Source organism: Patagioenas fasciata, chromosome 7 (assembly GCF_037038585.1).
Source record: "Patagioenas fasciata isolate bPatFas1 chromosome 7, bPatFas1.hap1, whole genome shotgun sequence".
Lineage (NCBI taxonomy): Eukaryota > Metazoa > Chordata > Aves > Columbiformes > Columbidae > Patagioenas > Patagioenas fasciata.
In genome coordinates, this window is record NC_092526.1 from 31,332,718 (window position 1) to 31,360,285 (window position 27,568).

The following is a 27,568-nucleotide window of genomic DNA, read 5'->3' on the forward strand; positions in this document are numbered from 1 at the left end:
GCTAGCCAATTATGAGTAACTTCTCTGCACAGTGCTTTTCTATCTCCATAAATGTTTGGATGTCTGCAAACTGAAAAAGATTGAAAGCCACTGCTCTCAGAGGATCCACATCCCCTCCATCCCTTTGACTTCCTACTCCCCACCTCTTGCCTCTTCAACTGTCATGGCATTCGTGCTCATATTTAGCTTTTTTTGCTTGCTGCTGGAGATGCCAGAGTCATGGACTCTCCCATTCTGCTAGTGCTGTGCACTGAGCTGTGCTGCTTTGTCTGCTCCATAGTTACAGGGATGATGCGCTCTGTGCACCATGCCTCTATAGGTTCTTCTCAACTTTGCACCCTTAGGCTGCAGATTCAGGGAAGTCTGCATTGGCCCAAAGTTGCTGTTGCTAACAGTTCACATCTATCTCTACTGTTTGGACTGGTCCCAATCCATCTTCCAGTAGACAGGTGTTTTCTTCACTGGTTCCCACTTCATGCTGGAGATTGTTGGCCCTCTGGCCGAAAGCTACAGAAGTAGTGGCTGATAGGAAAGCCTGTCTCATGCTCTCACAGTCAGAAGTGGTTCCTACCAGTCTGGATTGCAGTGAGCTCAGAAAGTGGCTTAGGGAGATAGTCACTTCTGCCAGGTGTGCTGCACAAGGACAATTTCATTCTTCAGAGCTACCAGGCTGCACCCCATTGCAAGTTCTAAACTAACATGGAATGTAAGGTGCATGGGCAGGGAGGAGCTCACTGCTGTCAAGTATGTCACTAAAATCCTCCTGGGGATGCACTACTCTGTGTGCTAATAAATTAGATGATAAAACAGAGGTCTGGCAATTATGTCCCTGTTGCCTGCAAATACCTTACTTGTTTTTTAAATTTGCCACACACTTAAGCCACAGACCAACTTACTCTGTGCCCATATATGAAGTCAACTGAAAAAGACTGGTCAGAGTGAACTATTTTAAGATGTCTGTTCTGACTTCCAGAGCTGGCTTTTACAAAATAGTTTGTCTCCTTTCTGCTGAATGATGCAGAAGGCTTTGGTATCAGAATTTCTAGAAGGTCTGCTAAAGATGAAAGAAGCCTTGTTCTAATTACAGACTTGGAAGACTTCTTACAAGTACCTGCTCAGCTGACATTTTGTCTACAAAGTATTGAAGATACATGGAAGCTAAGAAGTCACATGCACTGCACATTTCAAAAGATGACAATTTGTCATCTTGCTGTATTGCTTAACAGCAGTGTGTGCCGTTATGGAAAATTCCCACATTTTATGTCAAAAGAGCACACCCAACAGAAAATATTCTGGCAGGCTTTTGAAGTAAAGTTTGAATCAAGTTTGAAGCAAATTAAAAGATTCTTAAGTCATTTTAGCCAGCCTACTTTCTATGGCAACCATTAAAAAATTGAAAGCAAACAGCTCCAGTTTCAATTCTTCCATAAACCTTTTCAGCATGCTTTTTCATGCAGATTTTCAAAATCCCATTGAATTTGAAGATCTTTGATCAGCCTGGATGGCCACAGTGATTTAAAGAAATTAGAACAGTGAAACAAAGGCTATATCCTTATGGAGCTAACAAGTTACTTCAATATTAAATTGAGTGCTGCCTTAGGTTTAGAAACTATGTAGTTAACATATTTTCCCAGAAGCAGCAGCCATCCTTGACTGAATTTTGTACAACTGCGATCAATTTGTGGCCTTGCAAACTTTCAATGACAATCAATAATATGTTGCAGGCAGTTTCATCTTTATATCACCAACTTAAATCCAGACTTAGCAATAATAAAATGGATTTTCTTTACCTTTTTAAGAAACTTTGGAGGTTGAAAGGCGAGTAATACGATATTTCAGTCTGTGGTCAAGTTTCTGCAGAGGATTCCCATAAACCGCTGTCTAATATTGTGTAAAGATTTTACCTGAAGTGTCCTAATTAAATTATTGTAAATTACTCAGGTGGGGGAGTACAAGCTTTCCTTTGACCAGTACTTGTGTTTATTTACTGTAAAAGTAGATTGTTGCTATATTTTTTTTTAAGAGACCAGTGGAAATCAATTTTTGCTTCAAGTGCCTTCTCTGGAAGGGAACAAGAAAATTACCACTGGACCCAAATGCTCTGCAGTCATAAAACTCTGCAGAATCAGCTGTACTTGAACACTAATGTGATGCTGTAAAATTCCAAATCCATTCTGTATTTGCTCCCTCCCACCCAGGTCATTGCTTTTGCTGTTATTAGTACAAATCAGAGTATCTGTTGGAAAGCTCCAATGGGTGTACTTGAAATTTTGTTAGGAAAACGGTAGATTCTTATTCATGTCAATTTATAGAGTATAAGAACAACTTTCAAATGGCAAAGCAACATAGTACATCTAATGTTAGAAGTGGACTTGTGAACAGTTTCACAGGCATGGGCAGGCTTGTGAGAGTATTGCTGCTATGTTAAGTTTTGACAGTGACCATGGTAACTTGTGTTCTTTTCAGCTATGCATCACCTGCCTGATTCATTTCCCTCCATTTGTGATGTGTTTCTCTGTGGTGTGAATCCATCCCTGTCCATTCTGTCACATCTTCATCTTTCTCTTGCTGCTGCTTCTTCACGTTTCTCTGAGCCTCAGGTAAGCAACCACAGAGAGCTTGGGCCCCATGATGTTCAACAAGTCCTCCTGCATGCAGGAGGTCTTTTCAGTGATTTTTCGATTTGGAACTCCTGCCTCAGGACACACCCCTCCTCCCCTTCACCCCCCATCCTGCATATCCTAGTTTAGGTATAGTTGAGTGCTTCCATAATGTTTACAACAAAAATATTTACAAAATTTCTATATACTAAGAAATTGTGATTTTGCCAGTGGTGAAAAAAGCAAGAGGAGACTCATCTTTTCGTGTGTGTCTCCAGGTCTGGTTAAGGCTTTACTTTGTGAGAAGAATAGAATCCTCACCTATTCTCTGCTCTGTATTGCATGTGAGCAACAAGTAATTGGTCATGTTTTTACCAGGTGCTAGATATTAGTTTTGTTTCTGGTTGTCAATGAGTGCCTGGGTTCAGATTTCTGCCTTCCTCATCAGAACATTGGGCCAGCTTCAATGTTCTCCTTATTCAAGAGAGTTACTAGAAGATCAGTATTTTTGTCCAACACTTGAATAAAATATGAGTAATATCTGCAACAGGATGTTGTGTCAGGAAGCAACTAACAGATGTTGTTACTCTAGACAAAACATTTTTTTTCTTTTTCTCACCAGTCCCTTAAAGGGCACGACTTTTTTTAGTCCTGTTGGTAGTAATTTCTAGCTGTAAGTTTAGCTGCAGTACCGAAGTTCTTAAATAAATTCCAAAACTTTTGGAGCATGGTCCAAAATTTTCTTGCTTTCAGCTTTTGACTAAAGCACTACTGGAAGCACTATTTAATAATGTTTCACAGAGCAACAGCAGACCATCTTCCATGATCTCAAGGATCATCTTTTGTTTATGGACCACAGATGAGGAACCTGCCCTTATAAGTAGATACTGATCTGATTAAATTGTCTCATTAAAGCTGTCAGCATCTGTGTGGAATGCATATTTGTGCTCTGCGAAGTCCCTGTTAGGGCACCTTTCAAAGCCAGCTTCTGAATTGTGGACATGGTTGTATTGTTAGTTTTACAACCTGCTGTCCACAGGGCTTTTTGCGTGTGAAAATTGCAGGAAGGGAGGGAGGGAGAGAAAGTAAATGGAAATGAGGATAACCAATTGCTTTTAGTCACTTCTCATGTCTGTAAAGATGCTATTTTTGCAGAGCTGTAGACTGCTGCGAAGAACGCTCCTTCCTGAGTCTAAGCTACACTTTAGGAAACAAATTAGTGTCCATTTTTTGAACATATTTGAGAGTTTCAGGAGCACTCGTTATTGGTTGAACATGGATCCTGCTGGGCCATTTAATACAAACTGAGATATGCTCAGTATAATTTCTAGGTTCTCTTTTAAACTGGGGGAAGGAGGATTTTTCCCTGAAATATAGTCAAGGCCACCACTTCAAAACTCAGCTGCCTGATGTTAAGTTTCAGTACTGAATTGTCCAGTGCCTGCTAAGGTTATTGAACTTAGGCTGGTGAAAATTTGTTGACTTGTGCTGGTAATGGATTTCGCTCTCCAAATCTGCTTGTTGTAAGTACAAAATAGCACTCTTCCCGTTTTCAGCAAGCCTCCATTCTTGCTTCCACCCCTAAGATGCATGAGCAGAACTTAACAAGACAAATGCTAGGGTTCACGTGGCCATGCTGCCATTTGTGCTTGCAATATTTGCAGCCTTACTAGTGAAGGTGAAAAGAAAGTTTGACTCATTCCTCCAGTAAATGCGTCAGATGCACATTTCTGCTTTTAGCCATTTACATGGACTCTGAAAGAAAGGATTACAGGGGGATACTGAAATGAGCTTGTTCCTAAATTTATAATGTGGCTCTTTCTGCCCCTCTAGTGGTTGGACTAAGCATAACTGTTCATGTTTATAAGACTTGCTTTTATTAGCTCAAGAAGAGTGACTCAAGGCAGAGATCCTGGTTTCAGACTCTGATGGAGAGATTGCTCAGTCTGTGTGACTCCATGGCAGACTTGCAAAGCAGTTGATTAAAGCACAAGATCGTCTAATGTTCGAAGAGTTTTTCCAGTGTATTTGTATTAAAAGTGATTTTCTGCAAACATTTTAGGAAGCTCCTGTAGTGGCAAGAGCAGCCCTGTTCCTTGAGTGTGCACGCTTTGTTCACCGCTGCAATCGTGGCAACTGGCCTGAGTGGATGAAGGGCCACCATGTGAACATTACTAAGAAAGGCCTGTCCCGTGGACGTTCTCCTATTGTGGGCAACAAAAGGAATCAGAAGCTGCAGTGGAATGCAGCTAAGCTCTTCTACCAGTGGGGAGATGTAAGTATTTTTTTTTCTTCTACTTACATTAAAAAATATACCAAAAGGTAGTTGGATCCTGTGGAGAATTTCAGTTCCAGTAAAATGAGGACTCATAAACCTCCCTTCTAACTTGCACATCACAGCCTGCCAGGATCAGCTCTTCTAGTGGAAATGGACTGTTTTAGGACCTAATGGTGTCCCTCCTCCCACTCCTCCCATCCCTCTGAGGATCCATTTGGTCCACTCTCCTCTTTCCAGCACTTGTTGTATGTGAATGCCTAAAGAAGAGTAAGAGCAGTGTGTGTGATACTACTTGCTTTTTTCTAGCTTCCCCACATTTTTAGCCCAGGGCTGCTTGAGCTAGATGTGTTGCTGTGTATTTAGTAAGGGATTTCTCTTTGATATACTTGTTCAGTCTCTCTTTGCACCCCTACAAACTGTTATCCCTCATCATTCTTTGGCCGGGCTACTGTATGTCATCTAAAGAATGGTCTCTGTTTTGAGCTTGGCTTCTTCATGTTTTATTTGATCATGATCTCTTACCCTAAACATGAGCTAGGCAATTACCCTGTCTGGCCTTGTCAGTGCTGCTTGCAATTTCTTTAGAAGCCTACCAGGGTATACCTGCTGAAGGCCTGATGCTTATTGCAAATCATTTTACACAACTCAAAACAGGGTGCATGTTCCATATGTCTTTCTGGAAGTGAGCTTTGTGCTTATCACCTCTTTTTACAAAAACAGAGATTTTTACACCAATCATCATGATCCAAGAGAAAAACCAACCAACCAAACAAAACCAAAATGGAAACAAAACCAACCAATCATCACCAGCAACAGAACACCCCAAAAACAAACAAAAAACCCAACAACAACAAACAACAAAACACAAACAAACAGCAACAACAACAACAAAAAAAATGTAAACCAACTAACCAAAAATAAGCCAACTAACCAACCAAAAAAACCCAAATCCAAAAATCCAAGGCTCAGGGCAATTTGAAAACCATGTATTTTGCAGTCCCAGGGTACTTACACAAGCCACGCTAAAGAAGCCTTGCTGACCTGTATTCTTCTGGGTTAAACCAAGGCACGCTTCTCAGTGGAGCGCATTGTAGAGAACCTTGAGCTACTGCTGACCGTGTCAGTATATTCCCACCGCAAAACACAGCCCAGGGGGAGAACCTAGTTTGGGTTTGACCCAAGGTAATAAGCTTTGTCTCTTGGCAGCTCTCTTCCTTCCATTTCTGAAGCTAATTCAGGGAATGCTACCTGGGCACCCTGCTCTCTCTTGCGTCTCAAACACAGGAGGCTATATTAATAACAGCACAGATAGCAGAGTTCCTTGAAAAAGTAACCTAACCTCTTTGAGGAATTCTTCCAAGTGGAGAATATACAATTACATCATCCTTGTATTTTTGCATGCATTGCTGACAGTCAGGATTATACATCTATTTGTGGACTCTATGACTCTAGATGTTCCTTTTCTTCAGATACTGACAAAATGGGAGCAAGGAAGTCAGTAACCATTAGAAGTCAGATTCCCCATCAGCTGCCATTTTTAGACTTGGAAAAAGTCCAGGAAGGTTTTATTTTAGAAATTTTAAAGTACCACCATATGATGCAAAGTCACAAGAAAGGAGCTAGGGAAATCTGATGGCAAGCAACTTAGCATCATTCTTTTCCCCTTAACTTTCATGGCATCACAAGGCATATCTGGATGCATTCTCCGTCCTAGGACTAGCATGTGTTTGCTAACCGCCTAGGAACATCTCAGAAGGGAAAAGCATTACTTTTACTTTACTGTAAGGCAGGAGAAGATTTGGAGAGTAGTCTTTACTGTGCATATTTCTTCTCTTTTTACTGAAAGGTGTCCTGCCATCTGTGAATATTTCTGTTTCTTCATACTGGAGGCTAGGACACTATAGGGACTCACAGTATCACTGGCTCCCAAACAGACTCATGCTTTAGGATTGGTCTGTACCTAGTACTGACGAGGGGCAGCCCCTTTACATCCTTTATGTTGAATGCTGGGCAAGGCTGCTCCTCTGGCACTGCTTTTACCTCCCAGAAGCTGTTTCAGATGAAGATGGCTGCAAGCATAAGTGGTAGCCACCAACCAAGCCTGTAGGGCTGGGATACTGCAAGCTGTACTCCTCACATGGCTGCTTTTGCTCGCCCTGACCAGGTTCCAACCAGATAGGCTAAAGCGTGAAGAGGAACAGCTTTTTGTTACTGTAGTAGTGGTACCTGCTGCAGAACATGCTTCTGCTCTGTGTGTTAACATGCCCATTTCACCACGGGCAATACCAGCATGAAGGGTGGAATGGCTGTGCACTCATATAGCTCCTAAGCAGCTCCAGTAGCAAGAAGATGGGTTACCTCCCCAGCCCAGCTCTGCCTCCATGCTACCAGATCCAACACTCCAGCACACCATCCTTGATGGCTGATGGCAGCAAGGCTGCTGCTCTGGAAGGAAGACCCTTGGATAAAGAGAAAATAATGTATTAGTCTCTGAATGCACTGAGGCATTGTTCTGTTTTTTGTTGTTTTTTTTTTTTTTTCTTTCAGGAAGTAAGGCTGGAAATTTGTGCTAATTATGGATCCTTGCTTGTCTCTCATTCCTCACTCATTGTGATTTACAGTGCTATTGTTAAAGTTTTGTGAGACCAAGAATGAATATACAACCTTTTTTTCCCACCTAACTCTTTTAATTCACCCTCCATAATAGCCATCAGAGGATAATGGTGGTAAACCCTTTCCACAGAAGGTGGGATTTGAAATGCTGGTAACAATGATGAGCCTATTGAATCATTCAATATCACTTGTTATGCTGTCTTTTAAAATAATACAATGTTAAATCTATCCTGATTGGGTTAGTCTGTTACTTCCTTTGGCTTCTTCTGCTAAGAGGCATTTTGTTTTGAAGTGTAGCATGCTCTCCATTGGCTAGAAAAACCAGGGATAATTCAGGCAGATAATACAAGTTAGGAATTCAGTGCTCGTTAGTTAGGATGCTGTGGGATTATGTATGATTACTTTAGCATTAGGGTGGACAACACAGCATAAATAATATGTGATAAATTACTGCTTTGTGGAGAGGCAAGCAGAACATTTCTTCCTTTAAATGCCTGAAACATGAAAGGGGAAAAATTGTGAGAGATCTGGAGTTTATTTAGCAATGTGCAGGCTCACAGATAGCTGAGACTGGCAACTATTTCTGTCAACTTGCAAACCACAGCAACAGCACCTTATTCTCTTCATGTAGCAGAGTCATTGTTGCTGGATTTCACAGCAGCTACTTAGTACCAGGGATGAAGAGCCCTGCTAATACCTGTTTGTGACTATTTCTGCTTTGCTACAGCTGAGCCAGGAAAATGATGTAGTGCTGGCATGAGCATTGGTGCTGACTTGTAGAACATTCAGAAATCCTCTGTAGTCTCTTTCTCTGAAATGATCCCAAAACCAAGGAGGCCAAATGGCAAGTGCTGATGAAAACTCACTAATTAAACACATTTCCTCCCTTGCAAAGTGCTGGTATCACAGGATTAAGTTTTATATACTTGTCTGTGTTCTCTTCACCTATCTGCAGCAAAGAAAACGAAGAACCACCTTAAGAAGTGTCTTAGTAGGAAAGCATTCTTCTTGCCAACATAGCCTCATCTATAGCTTTGCTTACGGCACCATGATGGCTGTTTACATGCTGATAATGGTGCTGGCAAACAGCCACAAATAAATGATCAATACCTTTCTGGAGAATGTAACTATGCACTGGAAATCTCTCTGTGTCCTCTACATGGATCCCCTCCACACCATTACACATGCACAGTTTTCATATGCATTTTGTCAGCTCATTTTTGGAAAGTGCATCAGACAGTCTTGCTTTAAAAATGGAGGCAGGCCTTCCCATGGGTATTCAACAGTTTTGTGGAGGAAACAGGGACTGTTACTGGATTCCTAAGTCACAGTATAGTTTCTTAAACAGACTTTAAATTCTTAATAAAATTCTTCAATATTCTTGGTATTCTCAGACTTAGCAAATATCTGGCACACATATGTCAAGGGGAGAAAGAGAAGTGTAAGAAATGAATGCAAAATAATGGCCTTAATCTCCTCCCATCTATCGTGTGCTGCTTTGGGGATTTTTTTTTTTTGTTGTTATTTGACCAAATATGCACAAATTTTTCATCCTGCAATTCGACAGTGTGTGCAAATTTTGGTTGAAAAAAAGGGGGAAATAAATTATGGGTTTGGCAGCAATTAATCTTCTATCATCCCTTTAACTACTTTACTGCATTTTGCATAGCATAAAACCAAAACCGGGACACTCTGTTGTGGCTGGAACATCTCCACAGGCTGCCTGGGGCAGAGCCCTTGACCACCAGTGAGCTGGGCTGAAATTCTCACCTCCTTGTGCTTTCTCTTTCTCACTGTCTGCAGGCAATTGGTGTCCGCCTCAACGAGCTGTGCCATGCTGAGAGCGAGAGCCCTGCCAACCTGCTGGGCCTCATCTATGATGAGGAGACCAAGAGACGCCTGAGAAAGGAGGATGAGGAAGAAGACTTTTTAGATGACAGTAAGGAGACTCCCTTTACTACAAGAACCCCCGCTTGTAAGAATCTCTGCTTTAGGAGCACTTAATTTTTCTTCTTTTCTCATCCTCTTGCCACCCAGCTGTATTTCCCTGTCCCTCACCTTCACCCCAGCTTCCTCCCCTGTTCTTTCCATGCCCGGATGTACAACATGACAGATGGGTAGCAGCACTGATGAAAGACTTTGAAGGAAAAGGGAGGGGGGGGAACCAAGCAGTGAGTTGCAATTCCTGTATGCTGGCAACTGCAATTATAAGCAGGTTAATAACTTATTTATTGAGTCTTGCTTTCACTTGACTACCAAAAGTGGTTCAGACTTGAATTCTTCCTAGTTATTTCTGTGAAAATATTTGTGTAAGATCAGCTACTTTTCTGTTTTTAACATTGAAGAGTCATCTCACCTGAGGTGAATTGGCACAGCTCTACCAAAGGCTTTTAAAAATCCTGACTTCAGTATATTTACCTGATTCTCAGGCAGAAATACAGCACAATGGTATAAAAACTATCTTGAAAAATCTGTATAACAACAAGATAATTAAAACACACACATTTATGCCTGTGTGAACATAAGAGTGGGAGAAGGTGACAAATCACTGATTCTGAAAGGCTAGATAGGCATGCAAATTGTAACAAACCTTGCGAATCAAAACAAAGTAAGTCAAAACGCATATTGTTGTAGGGGTAGGTGAAGGTGGTAACAAACATTATGTCCTCTCCAGACACCATTTGTATATACATCTGTGCTGTAATGTACTGGTTCCTGTGTACATGTACTGTTGTTCACCATTGGATGTAGTGTGCTAGCGCTGTTTATGTATTTTCTGGTTTCTTTCTCTGTGGTTCTGGGTTTGTTCTTATCACTGCATAAAGGCCAACTTTGGAGTAGAGAGGAGTAGGTGGGAGCAGTGAAATGACATTTGTGGGAAACCATCTCAAGAGAAGGTATTGGCCTGAAGCCAGATCTCCTCTTGTGCCACTATTTGCTGTGGGTTGATTAAGAATATAAGACTGTGGAAGCGCTAGCAGCCACATGAATGTGAGTGGCTGTTCTAGATAGTTTACTGCCCCTTAGGGGATAATATCCAAAGTAGGAGGGGGATACACCCAAAATTCTCCCTTTCCTGTACCAAGAACAAACATCTCCATTCCCATGACTGAGTGACAGCATAGTCTGTCTTGTCCCTGTTCAACCACTGATATTAGGCATTCAAGGGGATGCGGAGCTGCTTTGAAAGGGTGGCCTAAGACAAGCAGAGGGAACAGATTGCAGTCTAGAAGGTCATTTAAAAGCTCAAGTACTCTCCTGAAAGCCAGGGTCTGCAAATAACTGATGTGCCTTCTTGCTGAAGGCAGAGACGTTCAAAAGCTGCCCTGTATGCTGTAGGGAGTAGACCAAGGAGCATTAAATATGCAGTTGGATATTCTGTTAAACTGTATGCCTCATCTGTGTTTGATAGTTCAGATTGTTTCAGTCCCTATAAACCTCATAGTTTGTTACTGGTAACATGTACAGAGGAATTAGCAAGCATCACAGAATTACAGAATCACAGAATGTTAGGGATTGGAAGGGACCTTGAAAGATCACCCAGTCCAGTCCTACTGCCGGAGCAGGAACACCCAGATGAGGTTACACAGGAAGGTGTCCAGGCAGGTCTTGAATGTCTCCAGAGTAGGAGACTCCACAACCTCCCTGGGCAGCCTGTTCCAGGCTCTGTCACCCTCACTGAGAAGAAGTTTCTTCTCAAATTTAAGTGGAACCTTTTGTGTTCCAGTTTGAACCCATTACCCCTTGTCCTATCATTGGTTGTCACCGAGAAGAGCCTGGCTCCATCCTTGTGACACTCACCCTTTATATATCTGTAAACATTAATGAGCTCCCTCAGCCTTTCCTCATAAGGGAGATGCTCCACTCCCTTCAGCATCTTTGTTGCCCTAATCTGGTTTTATCTGATCCCTGTGGTGTCCTCTCACTTGTTTGGTTTGGACAGTTTCTTTACAAAAAGTAAATAGATCATATATGCAGGAAAGCAAGTGCAAACACAAATTTCTCTGAAATGCAGATCAATGGTAGTATCAGGCATTGTTAAAAAAAGCGGTGTGGTTAATTGTTGTCACAACAGATTTTCTTTATTGACTTTTTTTTGCTGTCCATTATCCTAAATAGTATTTTTCAAATTGATCAAGCACTGAAGAATCCTTCATACTTTTCAAGCTTTGCATGTCATTAGATGGGTTACAGCATGTAGGACTTTTGAAGTTGATTGTTTAGACTCAGCTGAGACAAAACTTCAAGTTTCCCCCTTTGTTTTAGATTGAGCATTTGAATGTATAATTCGATGGAGCAGATTGATTTTTATTTTTTTTTCCTTGATTATCTCCAAATAGCACTTGGATTCTTTGCACAAGTAAAGAAGCCTGACTTCAAAGGAGGCTGTCTTTTCCAGTTATCAGTGTTGTAATTAAGAGCAGGAACAGTACCACTTTGCTGACTAGTCATGACTGCATGTATTTTGAGAAATTCCCTATATTTGAAAGCAGCTCTTTTTTAGAACTGGAGAAAAGTTGGTTGAATTTAAAACTGTAAAGCGGAAGAAGGGTATCTATTATGATACTTAACGTGTATTAACTTTAAATGGGGTGTATACAAAATGCTACAAGATCATGTTAGTTTACTAGGTACTTCACCATCTATATACTCTAGTACACTGTAGCGTTATTTCAATATAATTTAATAGACACTATAGTGTGTTGGTACTATTGCACATGCTGGTAAATAGATTGATATTTGTTAGACAATGTTCACAGAATCACACAGAATCACAGAATGTTAGGGATTGGAAGGGACCTCAAAAGTAGGAAAAGTAGCATACATAGAAGTGTGAGTTTTCTTATTTCTAGTGCAGCTTGCATTGTGCACCATATGTGGAAATGTCCATCACTTCTTGGTTCCAGATTTTGTATAATTTCCTTGCTCACCACAGAAACATCTTTTCTAGGCACTGTGAATCCTACCAAATGTTGTTGTCCTTTTGCACTGAAAATGGCAGCCTGTCAGCTTCTCCTGGAGATAACCACTTTCCTTCGAGAGACCTTTCCCTACATGCCCAGGCCACGTACTGAGCCTCTTGTGGTAAGTGGACAATGCACATTGGAGAGGGCGCCATGCCCATAGAAGTTGTTGGGCACTGGGCCTGGGTTGATTAAGATAAGACTGTGGAAGCACAACGTGTACAGGAAGGTCAAAGAAGTTTCAAAATAGAGAAAAGAGCAGCAGATGGATTGAGAAACTGGATGTGGAGAACCTGAGAGGTGTGGGAAATGGACTGCAGGAGGTGACAGCTCACATGCTCTAGCTGATTTGGAGAGTTAGTTGATGGACAACCGAACAGGGCAGGTATAGGAGAAAGGAAGAGAATGGTTTACAGAGAATTTGATGGAACTTAAAAGTTGCAGATTTTTGGTTTGGGTTAGGTAACAGAATTGAAGAGACATGGGGAAGAAAGGAAAGAAACAAGGAAAGAGAGAAACCTCTGTGAGACTGAGAGAGGCACAGGCAAATCCTGGCATGAATAGTAAGCTAAATGACTGATTTAGCAACAACTAATTTTGTGAATAGTAGAACCCATGAAACCTGATTTCCGGTGGTTCATTCTAGTGTAGATTTTCTTATGTCTGATAATGCAGTTTAACATTGCCTTTAGCATGTTGTTTCAGAAAATACCCAGGCACTCAGTTATCTTCTGTCAAATTGGGTTGAAGGTGGCAATCAGCTTCAGAGGTGGTTAGCATGGAATGAGATGAGAATGGAATGGCAGACATACAGTTTCAACTTTTGACCCTAATATGTTTAGGAAATCAGCATAAAATTATAAAGAAAGAACAAGAGTTTAAGTTTCCAAGTGAGCATGATGGTTTAGCCCTACTATACTGGTTTTTGTTAATGACAGGCTTAGATCAAATTTTGCTGATGACAGACGTGCTTGACAGGCTGATTTGTCTGGGTGTTATTGTGATTAGGTTCTGAAATTCATTTCAAAGGCTGTAGATGACCTATGTTGAAGTGTCTCCAGGTGTGCAAGAATGGCAATTTTGAAAAACAGGGATAAATTCAGCAGTCTTCCTAAATGCTGTTGATATATTTACCGTGTAGTAAATGACTGCATCCAAAAGCAGGATAATACCATGGTTTAGAATTAATCTCAGTAAAGTAGTTAGGCTTGGAACTAATAACATATTGGGTAATGAAGATCAACAAAAATGTGTACTTTTGTGCCAGATAGAAATGCAACTGATTAATAGCTTTTCAGACTTGCATAAGGGAGAGAAGGAGGAATTATTCTGTGATGCATAGGCAGAAGAAACCTTAAGGTCACATTATATTAGAGAAAATGGCCATAGAGTGCTTTTAACTTTGTATGGGGAAAGGAGAAGCCAACAACACTCCAGATTAAAATATTGTCTCTGTGTTTGTGGAGTGATGCTTCCTTTCCAAAAGAATCAGGTACATAATGTTATGATCCATAAAGCCAAAATTCCAGTAGAGCAAAACTCATTTTTGCTGGTGTTTGTAGGCATACGTGTTCCATAGATAATGATTACAGACTTGGCAGCCTTGAAGAACTGGAGCATTTACAACTGACCTAGTTGTGGTGAACCAGTTTAACTACCCACAGTCCATCCAGACTTGCCAGGCTGAGGGTACAAGCACCCACACCTGTGTTTGAGTGAGGCAGGCAGTCCTAACTGAAGTTTCCACCAAAGGCTTTTACTGAGGCTGGTGGAGTAGATACAAGGTCATGTTGCAAATGGCTAAGAGTGATGAATACATTCTCTTGGAGCCTTCTGCTGCCACAGGAGAGCCAGAGAACTGGAATTTGTCTTTTGCTGTCCTGGAAAATCATTCATTTTAGCTTAGCAGTTGCTGAAGATAGAGTCAGCCTAATGGTGTGCTAAGAGGATGTATTTCAATCTGTCAATTAATTCATGGGGGCAGCAATTTCCAGTGTAAGCATGTTGATGAACACATCGAGAAGTAATGTCTTTAAACACTCCAGGGAGGGGAGCTTTGACCATGCCTGAGGAATATACCTGTATTGTTGTCATGGCTCCCATTATGCATGCTGCTTTATGAAGTCTCTGTAATCCAGACAGATTTGGTCACAGGTTTTTATCCTGAAATGCTTTAGCCTTTGTTTCATACTAGAAGATACTACAAACCATTACTTTAAGCACCCACCTTTTTATATCTCAGGTTTTATTATTTAGCAAAGTCAAAATATTTCCCTAATGGCAATCAACTGTTAACTTTTCTGACAGCCATTCATGATACTTTTCCCTAGAGATGCAAAGCTGACTGCAAATGGTTTGGGATCTTCAGCTGGTGTTAGATAGGCTAGTTAACCCATTTCAGCACAGATTCATCTAAAACATATGTTTGAGAAGAATTCTGCTCCCCCCCACCCTGCCCCATCTGTTTCCCAAATGAACTCTTAGAGTAGGAGACTTTGTCACTACCCAAGTAGCTCCCAGTATCTTCTAAAGGAGTCTTGTATGCAAATTTCAGTATGAGGTCTCTTGATCCGACAGAATTTTATCCAGAGTAACTATTTTGGATCATTTTAGAGATGTTATCATTCACATTCATCAGCTGTTTACTCACAGCAAGGAGCTTTGTGTCATCTTAGATTTCAGCTTGTTACATTTTGGGTGGGGAGATCTCAAAGATGATGACATCAACACCCAGTCTAAAGGCACAAATAGTGTTCTTGAAGAGTCCAGCATTTGCCAGTGTGGGAGGTCAAAGTCTTTCTTTCACTTTTTCTAGCTGTGGTTAGAGAAAGAACTTTTGCTTTTTTGGCCTGAATTGGTAGCCCATAGGTGGCACAAACAGTGCCATTTCTGTTAACAAAAGAAAATGATGGTGCAGAGTAGCCTCTTCCTTGTGCAGTGCTGTTTATTTTTCAGAATTTAAGTGCAGCCGACATATCTGTTACTCCCTTTTTTTCCACTCTGTCCTTTCAGCCAGATCTGCGCCCAGAAAGCTTGTTCTGCGCCGCGCTCTCATGGCTGTCATGCTGTCAGCTGGCTTTCTCTCAGCTGTTCTGCCTCTGGTGAGAACAGTGGCAATGCATTCCCTAATCAACCACAGGGAGTAGACACCTAACCATCCAGCACCTTGGGCAACAGCCACCTTTTATTGCCACCTGTCCATTTAAGGACCATTTATGTGTTTCCCCCTCATGAACCTGCAGACAGGATGCCAGTTCGCTCAGCAGTGTTAACCAGAAATGTATGTTAACACCCATTCACTCTTTCATCCTGATGGTGCCTACTAATGGGGCTCAGCGTGCTGCAAGGCCAAAGAGGAGTTGGATTAGAAAGTGATAGGGTAGATGGAGAACTGTGTGACAGAAATAAATTTCCATCTGAAGTTTTTGTGGTTGCAGTGAAAAGCACGGGGGCTCATACTGCTTGTATGTCTGTGTGGTGTGCATTCTGCTACAGGATCTGGAGAGCTGCAGGCTGCGTCTGGACCCTGAAATGGACCGGCACAGGTATGAAAGAAAGATCAGCTTTGCTGGGGTTTTGGATGAAAATGAAGATTCAAAGGATTCCCTGCACAGCAGCAGCCACACCCTCAAATCTGAGGCTGGCTTCGAGGAGAAAAAAGGTTTGTCAGCAGAATAAGGCTTTTGTATGCTCAGGGCTTGTGAAGTGGCGCTTGATTTTATGTTTTCATTTGCACAGACTGTGTTAAAAAGCAGGCAGCCATGGAGTCATGTGGCTTTGAATCATTTCTGAGACGCTTCTGGCCTTCAGGGTTCAATATAAAAAATGTGAGAAGCAAAGATGTTAAATTTTATAAAACACTGCTATGACTGAAACCAATAGAGAGCATTGCAAGATTTCTAAAATGGAAGATGCTTTGTTTGAAACTGTTTCTCAGTGGGATGCTGAGAGAAGCATCACTATTTGATTCACTTTGAAAATAAAGATCAAAAGTGTTCTTGTTTGGTTTTTATTTTGATTACAATTTTTCATTTTGGGAAAACCACAGATAGGAGGGAAGACCAGGATCTCTCTGTGAAAATCTGTGCTGGTTTGGAAGTCATGGCATCTCAAAAAATTAGTGGTTGATCACTTGATCTCTTGAATTCTTTGCTACCACATAAAAACACACACCTATGTGGCTTTTGATGGCTATCAGATTAATGTTACCAACATACTGTATACTGTACAAGCAAACTTCAAGCTCACTGTGGTTGCTGAGAACAGCAGATTGTTTCCATTTTTGAGCCATCTCATGCAAAACTCACATACTATCTGATGGTACAAGTGTTGCAATACAATATACAGTCATCATGCGTTTTTGCAATTAGAGGCTAAGGTGCCAGACAGTTACCTGCAAAAGATTCTTCCTCTAACAAGTTTTCTAGAACTGTTTCAATTCTGTCTCATTAATAACCATATAAAGGTGCAGATGTTTGAACGCTGACTTTGATAATTGTTTGAAAAAGATAAATGTTTGATGATTGTTTGAAAAGTATGGAGTCTGTGGCTGGTAACCTCAAGGAACTGTAATGTGTATTAATGATTCAGAGGAGCTTTTATTGACTTCATGGGGCTTTGGATAAATTTTGCATTGTCTTCAGCTGTGACCCTGCCACAATTCCTGGAGAAAATACTAGAACTGTTTCCAAGATTTGCATGGTGTAAAACTGCCTCCAAAATTGTGTGTCAGGTGGGACAGTTACTCCTGTGAAGACAGCTAGGTATCCACATAAGAAAGGTGAGCTATATAAATTAATTCTCAACCTCATTTTTTGTACCCGTGGCATATTAGCAGCCCACAGAGGCACATGGCCTTATGGTCTGTCTGATAGTCTAAGATCAGTGGAAAAGTATCTCTCTAACTATTTGGATGAGGAAAAGCTTGGGTTTGGGGTGGGTTTTTTTGAAGATATTTATGATGCTTGAAACCACCTTTCAGCCTCTCAGGCAGCAGTCTCATCCACCGGGATGTTACCTGAGTGGGAGAATGCCTACAAGCACAGAGTCCTGCTGGAAAATGCTGGTGGCTGGTCTCTAACCATCCTGCTTTTCTTGGATGTGATGCTGACTTACGTTTTCCTTCATGTGTTGCTATGCTACAGGCATAATGCAGATGTGAGTTATTTTGCAAACATGATACTAACTTTCTGCATCCTTGACTCCATTAAACTATGTTTTTCCTGCAGTTATATTTGGGCTTTTTTCCCATTCTCCCTTTTCTCTAAGCTGTCATGTAGTACTCCTTTACTAAATCTGCCCCTTTACTATATATTGGAGATGAAAAAAGTGACTGTGGTAGGAAAGCTGAATGTTAATATACTCCAGCAAAAATGTATTTGCAGTATTGTGGAATCTAAGTAAATGCAAGATAATGTTATATTTAAAAATTACAATAATTATTTTCTTTTCTCTGGCCACAGAATATTCTTCTGGGGGTTCACTTGGGCCAAACATAACAGATGCAGAGGCATCTTTCATAATCTACAGTCTTCTAGATAAGAAAATGTTGTGTGAATGTAACTAAATTTCTCTCACCTGCAGTGACAGGTTTCTATTTCTCAACCTGTTTGAGTACTAATCTGTTTCCTTCATTTTTTCTTGAGTGTTAAAAACTTTGCTCTCATTGCTTACACCAGGTGTGGCTTAACAGCTATCCAAAACCTACAAGTTTACTCTATAGAATCTGCTCCAGGTAGGTCTGAAATACAGACTCTAAAGCTAGATAGATACAGGGTCTCAGAGGATCATGTACACTATTTGGGTGCTAAAATGGGATTCTGCAGACCTCATGAAATGCAGTTACAAGTGCGGAAATGGTTTGGCATTTGGGGGAACTGAGCCACTCTATTGAGGGTGATCTGAACAGAATTCAAGCAGTAGTGATTGCTAAGGGACTCAGCATGGTCACTTGGAGGGAGATTTTCCGGTCATTCAACCGTGATTTGCCCAGCTGATTCATGAGAACTGAGGAGTAGCTCTCAAAAACTGTCTTTGTCCAGGACATTAGCCAATGGAAATGGGAGTGGGAATTGGGTTCTGGAGGAATTAGGGGCATTCTCAGGAGTTAAAGGTGTGTTTGATTTTTCCTGAAGCCAAAATATAATTCCGTTAAAATATTTTGCTTACCTATGGTATCTAAAAAGCTGTATCCTGTTCATTCTCAACAACACACCAAAAGCTAATCAATCACACATGGCCTTTCCTGATTAGATCTGCAGTAAAATGACTGAGTGTTGCAACATTTGGACTGACATACTGCTATGTACTGCCTTTGAACTAGGAGGAGAATGAAAGTGCAAACGGTTGGTGCTTTGAACATTGAACCATTTCATGTCTGTGCTCATCAAAAATGCAGAGTGTCAATGGATGTTGTTAATGCCTGAAAGCTGCTGATTTGTCTGAAGGAGAGGATCTACGTGCTCCATTTCCTCTAAAGCATTCTAATGATGAAGAGTAACATGCAGAGACATGGATTCATGCAAATCTTTCTTCAAAGAAGTCTTGTGTGCTAACCTCATGAAGCAGACTACCCCACTGCAGTCACACGTGCTGTATAAATAAGTAATTGATCCTACTGCAGAGCTCAGTGAGGTTTAAAGAACCCAGGCCCACAGGAAAATAGGTTTGTCCATGGTGCCTTGTTCATGCTTGGGATTCAGCCATCTGTCCCTAGCAAGAGGTGATTCTGCACTAATGTAAACCCCAGGGGCTGGCAAGAAAACTGCAGTTTACATCCATTGGACAGATCCTGTTTCCTGGCAGGAACTGATCCAAATTGGTGTGAATCATAGGTTTTCCTTGTCCACATTTTGGGTTTGTGTTAGAGCAACTGACTCTGCTTGCTGGTGGTTGAATGAGGGCTAATTCCAAATACAGACAAGGTTTCCAGGAAATGAGGTGCTGAACACATTTCCCTAAAGCATCTTTACTGCCTGATTGACAGAGCTGCATTGGCGGTGGCTTTGGAGGGACCCTCTGGCCCCACATCCCTTGGTAGAAGACGCTGCAATAAAGGCTGGCAGCAAAGGGACGGGAGGGAGGGGAGGGACAGGATATCTTTCTTTTTTAAATGGGGAAAAATTAAGGGGAAAAAAGTCCTCTTTTATTCTTTTAATACAGTTCCCAGCAGGAAGATCAGGATAGGAGGCTCCCGCTTGCTCCAGATTAAAGGAACCCGCAGTTTCCGGGTGAAGAAGGGGGGTTCCCTTTCCAGCATTCGCCGGGCCGGCAGCCTAAAGAGCACCAAGTTATCACGGCAGGACTCAGAGTCTGAGAATGAGGAGCTGCAGCTGTCCCACAGCAGGGACACTGTCACTGATATAGGTAACTTAGATGAGTGGGTGGAAAGGGAGGGGACAATAGGCAGGACCTTAAACTCTCGATGTGATTGCAGCAGAGCTAGAAATGGCAAGAGACGCCCACCCCAGCAGGCTAGGGAAAACTGAGCGTCCTCTTGAGGGCCTGCCTGAACCAGGGCCTGGGAGGAACACGGTCCAAACCTTGGGTGCAGCATTGGCTCCGTGCACAGGTTGTCAATTCAGAGCTCCTTGCTAGAGCATGAACTCTTGGAATGCTGCTGCCTGCCAGCCAAGTGCACGCTGTCTTCAGGGGAGCACATGTTTGTGTGTATATGCACATACACACTCCCCTAAATCATACGATATTATGAATACATGAGGTCATATGCATATATGAAATTTTGTTTTCCATAATAACAGAGAGGAGATGTATATATATATGTGTATATATATATATATGTACAGACATGCACTTCATATTCTATGTAGGATATGATGTCATTGTCATGTCGTATGGCATGTAATATATTCCTATATGTAGAACATAACAGGTACATGCTACATACTGTATTTCCACATATTGGCATGTAGATATATGTTTATAGTTTACAGATGTCTTCCTCAGTCTTTCAAAGATGGATCACCATATATTTATCTTTTGGAAGCCAAATGTGCATCCTGCCATGAGAGATCTCCATCACAGTTTAACTAAAGGGGTTCCCTCTGCTAGGGATGTTAACCAAAACCTACAATTTGGATACAGTTGGAGCTGAAATAAGCTCCCAAGCTTAATGGTTGTTTTTATGTCACCCAAAAGATGCTCAGTAGGTAAACATGGGGAGTGAGATTACCTGTTCTGCAGACTTTGGCAAGTCACAGTTCACTTAAAGAAGAGAAAGAAAGGATTAACCAGAATTCATCCACAACCATCTCGTAACAGCATTAATGTTAGTTTTATAGGAGGCCCATGGGTTATGAAAAGGCTAGAGGAAACAGGGATCAGTGAAGCTCCCAGAGAAATATCTCCCTTGCCTGAGTTCTTTAGAATTAATGTGCTAGAATCAGGATTTTTTTCCCCTTTCATCCCCACAACATTAGCAGTTTCCATGGGCAATTAGTTGTGACTTCGCCCATCGGCATTTCCAGTTGGATGCCAATTCTGGTTGGATTTTTGTTGACGTTTTTAACCACAGAGCCCAGTCAATGCAGATCACTAAACCAACCATTTGCAGCATCTGAATAGTGCAAAGAACTTGTTTCTGATGTTTTTCATTTACCTTCTCCCCTTCCATTAAAGAAAAAAGCAGGGAGGGAGCAGTGTTTGCTACTGACAAGATGACCTGTAAGTCAAGTCTAAATGGTTCTTGTAATTGTCAAGCCAGCTTGATACAAGGATTGGGGAGGGAAGTCCAAACTCAGCCTTTCCAGTGTGGCATATTCTGTGTACTCTGGTCTGTTCCCACAAGGCTGGCCTGGCTTACAAGTGCTGTCCCTAGTCTTAAAGCACATAGGGTGCAATAAAAACAACCACCTTTTGGGTATTTTTCTTTTGAAGAAGGGAGCCCTTGGAGCACGAGTGAACCTAGCATTGAGCCCGAGGTGCTGAGCAACACAGGCCTGGAGGAGAACTATCATCGGAACATGTCGTGGCTGCACGTAAGTATGAGTCGCCAGCAACAGTCTCAAGGATGGCATTTTCAGTAGGAAAACCTTTGTGCTGGCAATCAACCAGATCACAATATGTGCTTTCTCCATGTAGCATCAAGGATCCCCAGTGTAAGTAAGATGCGACCTTTGGAAATTGTCTGTTTGCCATTTCTGCAATGGACTAAAAGCAGAAAGTGTTTGTCTTGCTCACTCTGTTTGTCATATAGTTTGTAAGGGAAAAGTGACTATTTCTCTCTAGGCATGCAGGGGGAGTCATGCTACCCCAGCTGAACAATCCATTAGCTCAGTATCTTCCCTCCAGCATGGATGGCAATGAGTAGTTCAGGGAGAGTAACAGAATGGGCTTCAGTGTGAGCTGGGCTCCCAGCTCCTGGGAAATGGCATTTTAGAAGCTATTAATACTTGAGCTGGAGGTTCTGTTGTGACCACCATGTTTACTACCTACCAGAAGATTTTTCCTAGGGAGTTTTTCTAACCTCTTTTTAAAGCAATTTGTATATTTTAGTCTCCATTAGCTCTGTGACAATTAGCTTAATCATTAATCTTGTGGGGAAAAAAAATCTTACTTTTGGAACATTTTCTTTTATTCCATTAGATGCATTCTGTCACAATGTCTAACCCGACAGGGCCTTGTGTAGTTTTGAGTCAATCCAACAGACTGTGAGTACAACAGTGCAAATGGGATTTAGTCATGCAAGACCTAAGACATCCATTTTGGTGATCTCTGTACCCATGATTTAGATATGCCAGAAGTCAGTTGAGCAAGTGTACACAATTCAGTCCACCAGGATCCAAGGACTGTACCTCTGCCTGTGTTGCCTCATGACACGCTGTGATGGTACAGTATGGTCAGTGTGTTCTTGTGCACAGGCTTTGCAGAAAAGTTGGATCGACTCCCCATGCGCAGATTGTGTCCTGCATATATGTATGAGGACAGATGCCTTTTGACTTCTGAGTTGCTTCTGGGAAAGACAGGTGTCAATAATGAGTTGATATCCTCCTTTTTCCCCCAAGTATTCACGTAGTCTGCTGTCAACTGCACCATTCCTGTGGGGTGTGGGCAAGAACAGGCTTAATCCAATACTGTGATGTCAGAAGCAGTTGTCTTTTTTGGAAGAGGGTGGTGGGGCAAGGAACTTGAATGTCATGTCTTCCAAGCTAGTACCTCAATCCCTGGACTACCTGGCTTTTCTGTCATTACTGTGATGTTCTTGATAATGATTACATCTGATTTGGAAATCCCAGCGTACTAAGCTGAGTATGTTAGACATGAGAGTGTGTAGTCAGTGATGATGGATAAAGGCATCTCCCTAGCTAGCAGCTTAGGATAAATCATAGTGCCTTTGCTCAATGTGGGAGGATGCATGGACTCATAAGAATGAGGCATAAACTGAAGGGAACTTGAGATGTTTGTCTCATTTTACATGTGATTAGCCTGCATAGGAGAAAGGAAGATTTGAAAAATCATCTGTTCCAGTTAATGTCACGCAAGTACCAATATTGCATGAGAACTTTCTCCTTTTATTTATTGGAAAGAAGGTGTGGGTGGATGGTCACTAAAAACTACAGGCAAAACAAAAACCTGCTTTACTTAATGGTCATGGGCAAACCACCAAAAAGGATCACTGGTTCAAATTGCTTCTATGCATGCACCAGCATGCACCTTTACCTGTCATCCTTTACCTGTCCTTCATGTGGCAGCCCAGAGCATGATGTCCTTATTCTGTGTCAGTGTGCTGTAACTACAAGTTACAACAGTGGACCGGAGGCTGGGTAAAGGCTACACAATGCTGATCAGATTGATACTATTTGCACATTGTTACAGCACTAGTGGCTTGAGTTATTCTTGATTGACCCCAAAATAACACGAGGCCAGAACAGGCAGGCAAAGAAAAGAATCGCACATATGCAGCACAGATTTGTTTTAAATTAAGCTCCTGACCTTTTAGAATTCTAAGAGTTGAGAGTGATGTGGCTGCCTTACTTGAGAGAGCCAGCAAACTTGCAGCTGTACAGACCATAAACAGATGGAAAAGGTGGGATAGCTCCTTTTGGTAGGTCTGGATATTTCTGCACCAGGTTGTGGGACGGAGAGATGGATTCATAAAGGCTGGTTGTGACCTACAGCATCAATGTCTTGGGGATGCCTGTGTGTTTTCCTCAGTGCTGCCAAGTGGTTGTGTGTGTGTGGAACATGAAGATGAATATAGAAAGAGTTGCTGGACTGGGCTTTGCTCCTCTGGGAAGAAACCCTTTGAGTTACACTAGAGAGCAGTCACTGAAGTATAGACTTACCCAAGGCTATCTTTATTTAATTAGTTTAGGGAATAACAGCAGTGTTGCTGCAGCAAAGCAGGGCTCAGAGTAGCTAAATGCCTAGATATTTGCTCTCTTTCTTAGACAGGTTTTAGAGCTCCTTGCTGCCATATGGCAACACCACTAGGAATAGTAACTGAGCCAGCTAACACAAAGCCAGGCTGGATGGGCCTGCCCAAGCACAGGAAGGGAAGCATAGGCAGGACAACTATGTGAGAGCATCCTGAGGCATTTCCTTTAATGCTTCTTGAAGAAAAGTAACCCCTGAACCTCGTGGATTTGCAGCTTTAATGATGATTGAGTAGTTGACAATTTCCAGTCTGAGTAGTTGACAATTTCCAGTCTAAGCATTCATCTCAGAGTGGTGATACAACAGCTTTTCTGTAAACTGAGAGAATACTGTTTGCCTAAACCTTAATGTTGCCACCAGCCAAACATACACATCTCCAGCAGCTCTGTCTCTTTGTCTGTTTTGTTAACACTGATGTTTCTTAGCCATGCCTAGCTAGTTTGTAAACCACTTGCAAGTATGGAGCTCTGCACGGACATACATCCCTTTCCAAAAAGCTGTGTTCAGCTTCATGCCTCCCCAGGTAGGCTCTGGAAAAGTTAGCTTGATTGTCCCCGTCATGGGCTGCCCTATGTAGTTCTCTGTGTAACTCCCTTTTCTATAGGTAACTGTTCTTTTTTCTTTTCAAGGTTATGATCCTATTGTGCAACCAGCAAAGTTTCATATGTACTCACATTGACTACTGTCATCCACACTGCTACCTCCGTCACAGCCGGTCCTGTGCTCGCCTTGTCCGGGCCATCAAGCTCCTGTATGGAGACACAGTCGACTCTCTGCGAGAAAACAGCACATTGAACAGTGTGGCAAGAGGCAAAAAACAAAAGGAAGTGAGTAGATGGAAAAAACAATGTTTTGGGGTTTGCCTAGGCAACTCAAAAGTACCTTCAAGGGCTGCATAATGTACTCAGACACGTCATTCATGACAAAATAAACACAGCCCTTCCTAAACACAGCTTTGCTGGAAAAACAAACAAAAAAACAAACCCAAACAAAAACAAACAAACAATAACAAAAATAACAACAAAACCCCCCACAAACTAACAAAAAAACAAAACAAAACCCAGAAACTATTAAGTTATTTAGAATTATGGAAGGAAGAGAATCTGTACTGATTGGGAAGAATCTTAGTTGCTGATAAGGTCATTTAAAAGCTTATAACCTGACTTTCATGTTCTTTTATGACCCCTGCTTATCAGCCCCTGGAGTCCAGTCTCTTTTTTTCATATTTCTTCTCCTCTGTTAATAAGAATCACGCTTGGAATTCCTGCAAAATTCTTGTAAAATCTTTCCTTTAGGTCTGAGCTCTCAGAGCTGTTCCAAGAATTGTATACATTAGTCTTCAATGTTATGGTCTCTTTAGTGATACGTTTTTAAAGACCAGCTCAGTGGAATATGCAAACAAGATTGTGCTCTTTTAGCCATATAAGTGATGCCTTTAACTTCAGTGGAAATACATTTCTTTTTTCAGTAAAGTGCCCAAGTACCAACTGAATCAGATCAACAGTTAGTTAATACTTTCATATTCCTGACCACAACGGACAGACTACAGTTATTCTGAATGTTTGCAATGGTGGAGTCATTCAACTACTTTCAGTGCAGTAAGACTGAAAACACAAGTGTTCATGAAAATCTCATGAAGATTTCAGTTGGGTAAGGCGGCTGTCATCCCTCTAAGTGGAAAATGAAAGAGTAGGAGACAAGTTCATAACATTTCTTCATCAACCAGCAGATTGTTTGTTTCCTGTCAAGTTAGAAAATCGAAGGGTATTTGTATGGAATGAAGCACAGAGCAGACGAAACAACAGATAACGATTCTGCTTTCCTGGAAACCATAAGCCCTGTATGTTTCCTCAGGCACAGAAAACTAGTGTATCAGATATTTAGGAAGAGAGGCAGTAATTTCCTCTGCAGAAGGCAGGTTTGAGATGAGCAGCTGGCAGGGTTCAGGAAAGGTAGCAAAAGAACACTCTACATTACTGTGTGTTCTTTCAACTCCAACTTAGAATTGCACAGCAAAGTGATCATCCATCAAAGCCCTTAAGTAACAACAAGGAAAGACAGTTGGGGGACAATAAGGTTTTCTACAAACGCGCTGTGTTTGTACAGACCTCACTGCAGGAGAACAGTTGATAACTTTTGTATTTTATGTAATGGTAGACTTTTCATCCTGGTTCCTCATAATCTGGTATTTTTCAAGTGTTGTCATTCCCTTATCTGGGTTCCAGAGGGACCTCACTTTTACTCTCTCAGTGTGCAGAATTAAAGGCTGGAGGTAGCTGCAATGTGCAGACCTGGCTGTGTGTTCCGTGGGGTTTGTGAATTCACTGATACACGAGGACCCCTGTACTAATCAGCAGGCTGCTAGCTTGAGGAGGACAGTGTGGCAAGCCAGCATTCTGGGACAAGTTCCTGTTATTGTGAATAATGAACATACAAAGGACTTGTCATTAACACTGTCATTGGCAATCCACTAGGCACAACTCTCAGGCAGGCATGAGCTCAAGTCCTGATGTGTTTTCTCACTTATGCTTTCTGAGGAAGAAGAAAAGATAAATGTAGCTGAGAGGAATCATTGTTGTACACACTAAACACCTCTGCAGGTAATTTTTTGGAAGGAAGCTGTAGATTTTTTACTTCTAAGCTGCTTAAAGTACCATTCAGAAATGAATGGGTGTGCCACCTGTGAGGATTACACAGAGCACATTCCCATTGCTCATTTGTTTTACTGGCTTCTGCCTTATGCTTCTACTAGGAAAAGCATTGTTAAAAAGAGAAGAAAATTGCATGAGATATGTAATGTCACTAATATTAGGCCTGTTGCTGGCACAGGAGAGACTTTGTGCTACAGCTCTGGTACTAGATGGCTTCTAGTGTATGGAAATTCCTCTTGTATGTGATCTCCCTTTCCACATCGGGAAATCTAAATGTGAACTCCACTTTCTTTCTTTCTTTTTTTTTTTTTTCCTTACAGTGCTCAGATAAATCGTGCTTAAGAACACCTTCTCTAAAAAAGAGAGTGGTCGATATCAACTTGGAAGGCAAGAAGGACTCTGGAATGCTAAAATACATCAGGCACCAGGTACTGGTTAGGCCATACGCTGGTTAGGAAGGCTGATACATAGATGTCAGGTTAGACTGAAACAAGAAGGAAAATGGATGTGGATCTTCAGGCCCGTGTGAAGAGCTGTTCTTGAATATCAATCAGTTCAGGCCTGTATGTTTTCCCCAGCTAAGTAATGCTAAATTTAAACCTCTCAAGGTAACCCCATGAAAGAATCCTTTAAGCATGTAGCTCCATTAAATCACAGTCTGCATCTCTGGCTTCCCATAGTGACACATGCATAAAACTGGGGATACAAAAAAAAAAAAAAGTAAATATTTTTAAAATTCACAAATGTGATAAAATATAACCTGTCAGTTTACAGCAACAACACAGCTCAGCTGTAAGGCATGGCTTGTTTTTTCACAGGTAATGAGCCTCTCCCCTGCACCTTTGTCACTTCTAATCAAGGCAGCTCCTGTCCTCACAGAAGAGATGTATGGGGACATCCAGCCAGCAGCATGGGAGCTGCTGCTCAGTGTGGATGAGCACATGGCTGGAGCAGCAGGTAAGAGAAAAATCCACTTAGTATGGCTACCCTCACCACACAGGTCACAGTGGATCACAGGGCCTTGCACAACAGCTTTATAGTAGAGAAGTCCTCATGACACCGAGAGTT

At 41.6% G+C, this 27,568-nt stretch overlaps 1 protein-coding gene across 14 annotated transcripts in view; it reads left to right on the plus strand.

The window, feature by feature from the left end:
- UNC80 (unc-80 homolog, NALCN channel complex subunit) overlaps window positions 1-27,568 on the plus strand; it is a 127,921-nt gene that overhangs the window by 46,663 nt on the left and 53,690 nt on the right. For 8 of the 14 annotated variants that reach the window (XM_071811249.1, XM_071811255.1, XM_071811250.1 and 5 more), the window contains 9 exons: window positions 4,663-4,875; window positions 9,295-9,466; window positions 12,443-12,576; window positions 15,951-16,116; window positions 19,617-19,820; window positions 21,351-21,451; window positions 24,479-24,676; window positions 26,821-26,928; window positions 27,319-27,457. In XM_071811249.1, the coding sequence (XP_071667350.1) occupies window positions 4,663-4,875; window positions 9,295-9,466; window positions 12,443-12,576; window positions 15,951-16,116; window positions 19,617-19,820; window positions 21,351-21,451; window positions 24,479-24,676; window positions 26,821-26,928; window positions 27,319-27,457 (1,435 nt within the window). The remainder of the gene's footprint in view (window positions 1-4,662; window positions 4,876-9,294; window positions 9,467-12,442; window positions 12,577-15,950; window positions 16,117-19,616; window positions 19,821-21,350; window positions 21,452-24,478; window positions 24,677-26,820; window positions 26,929-27,318; window positions 27,458-27,568) is intronic. The other 6 variants (XM_071811254.1, XM_071811257.1, XM_071811258.1 and 3 more) reach the window with 1 other exon arrangement.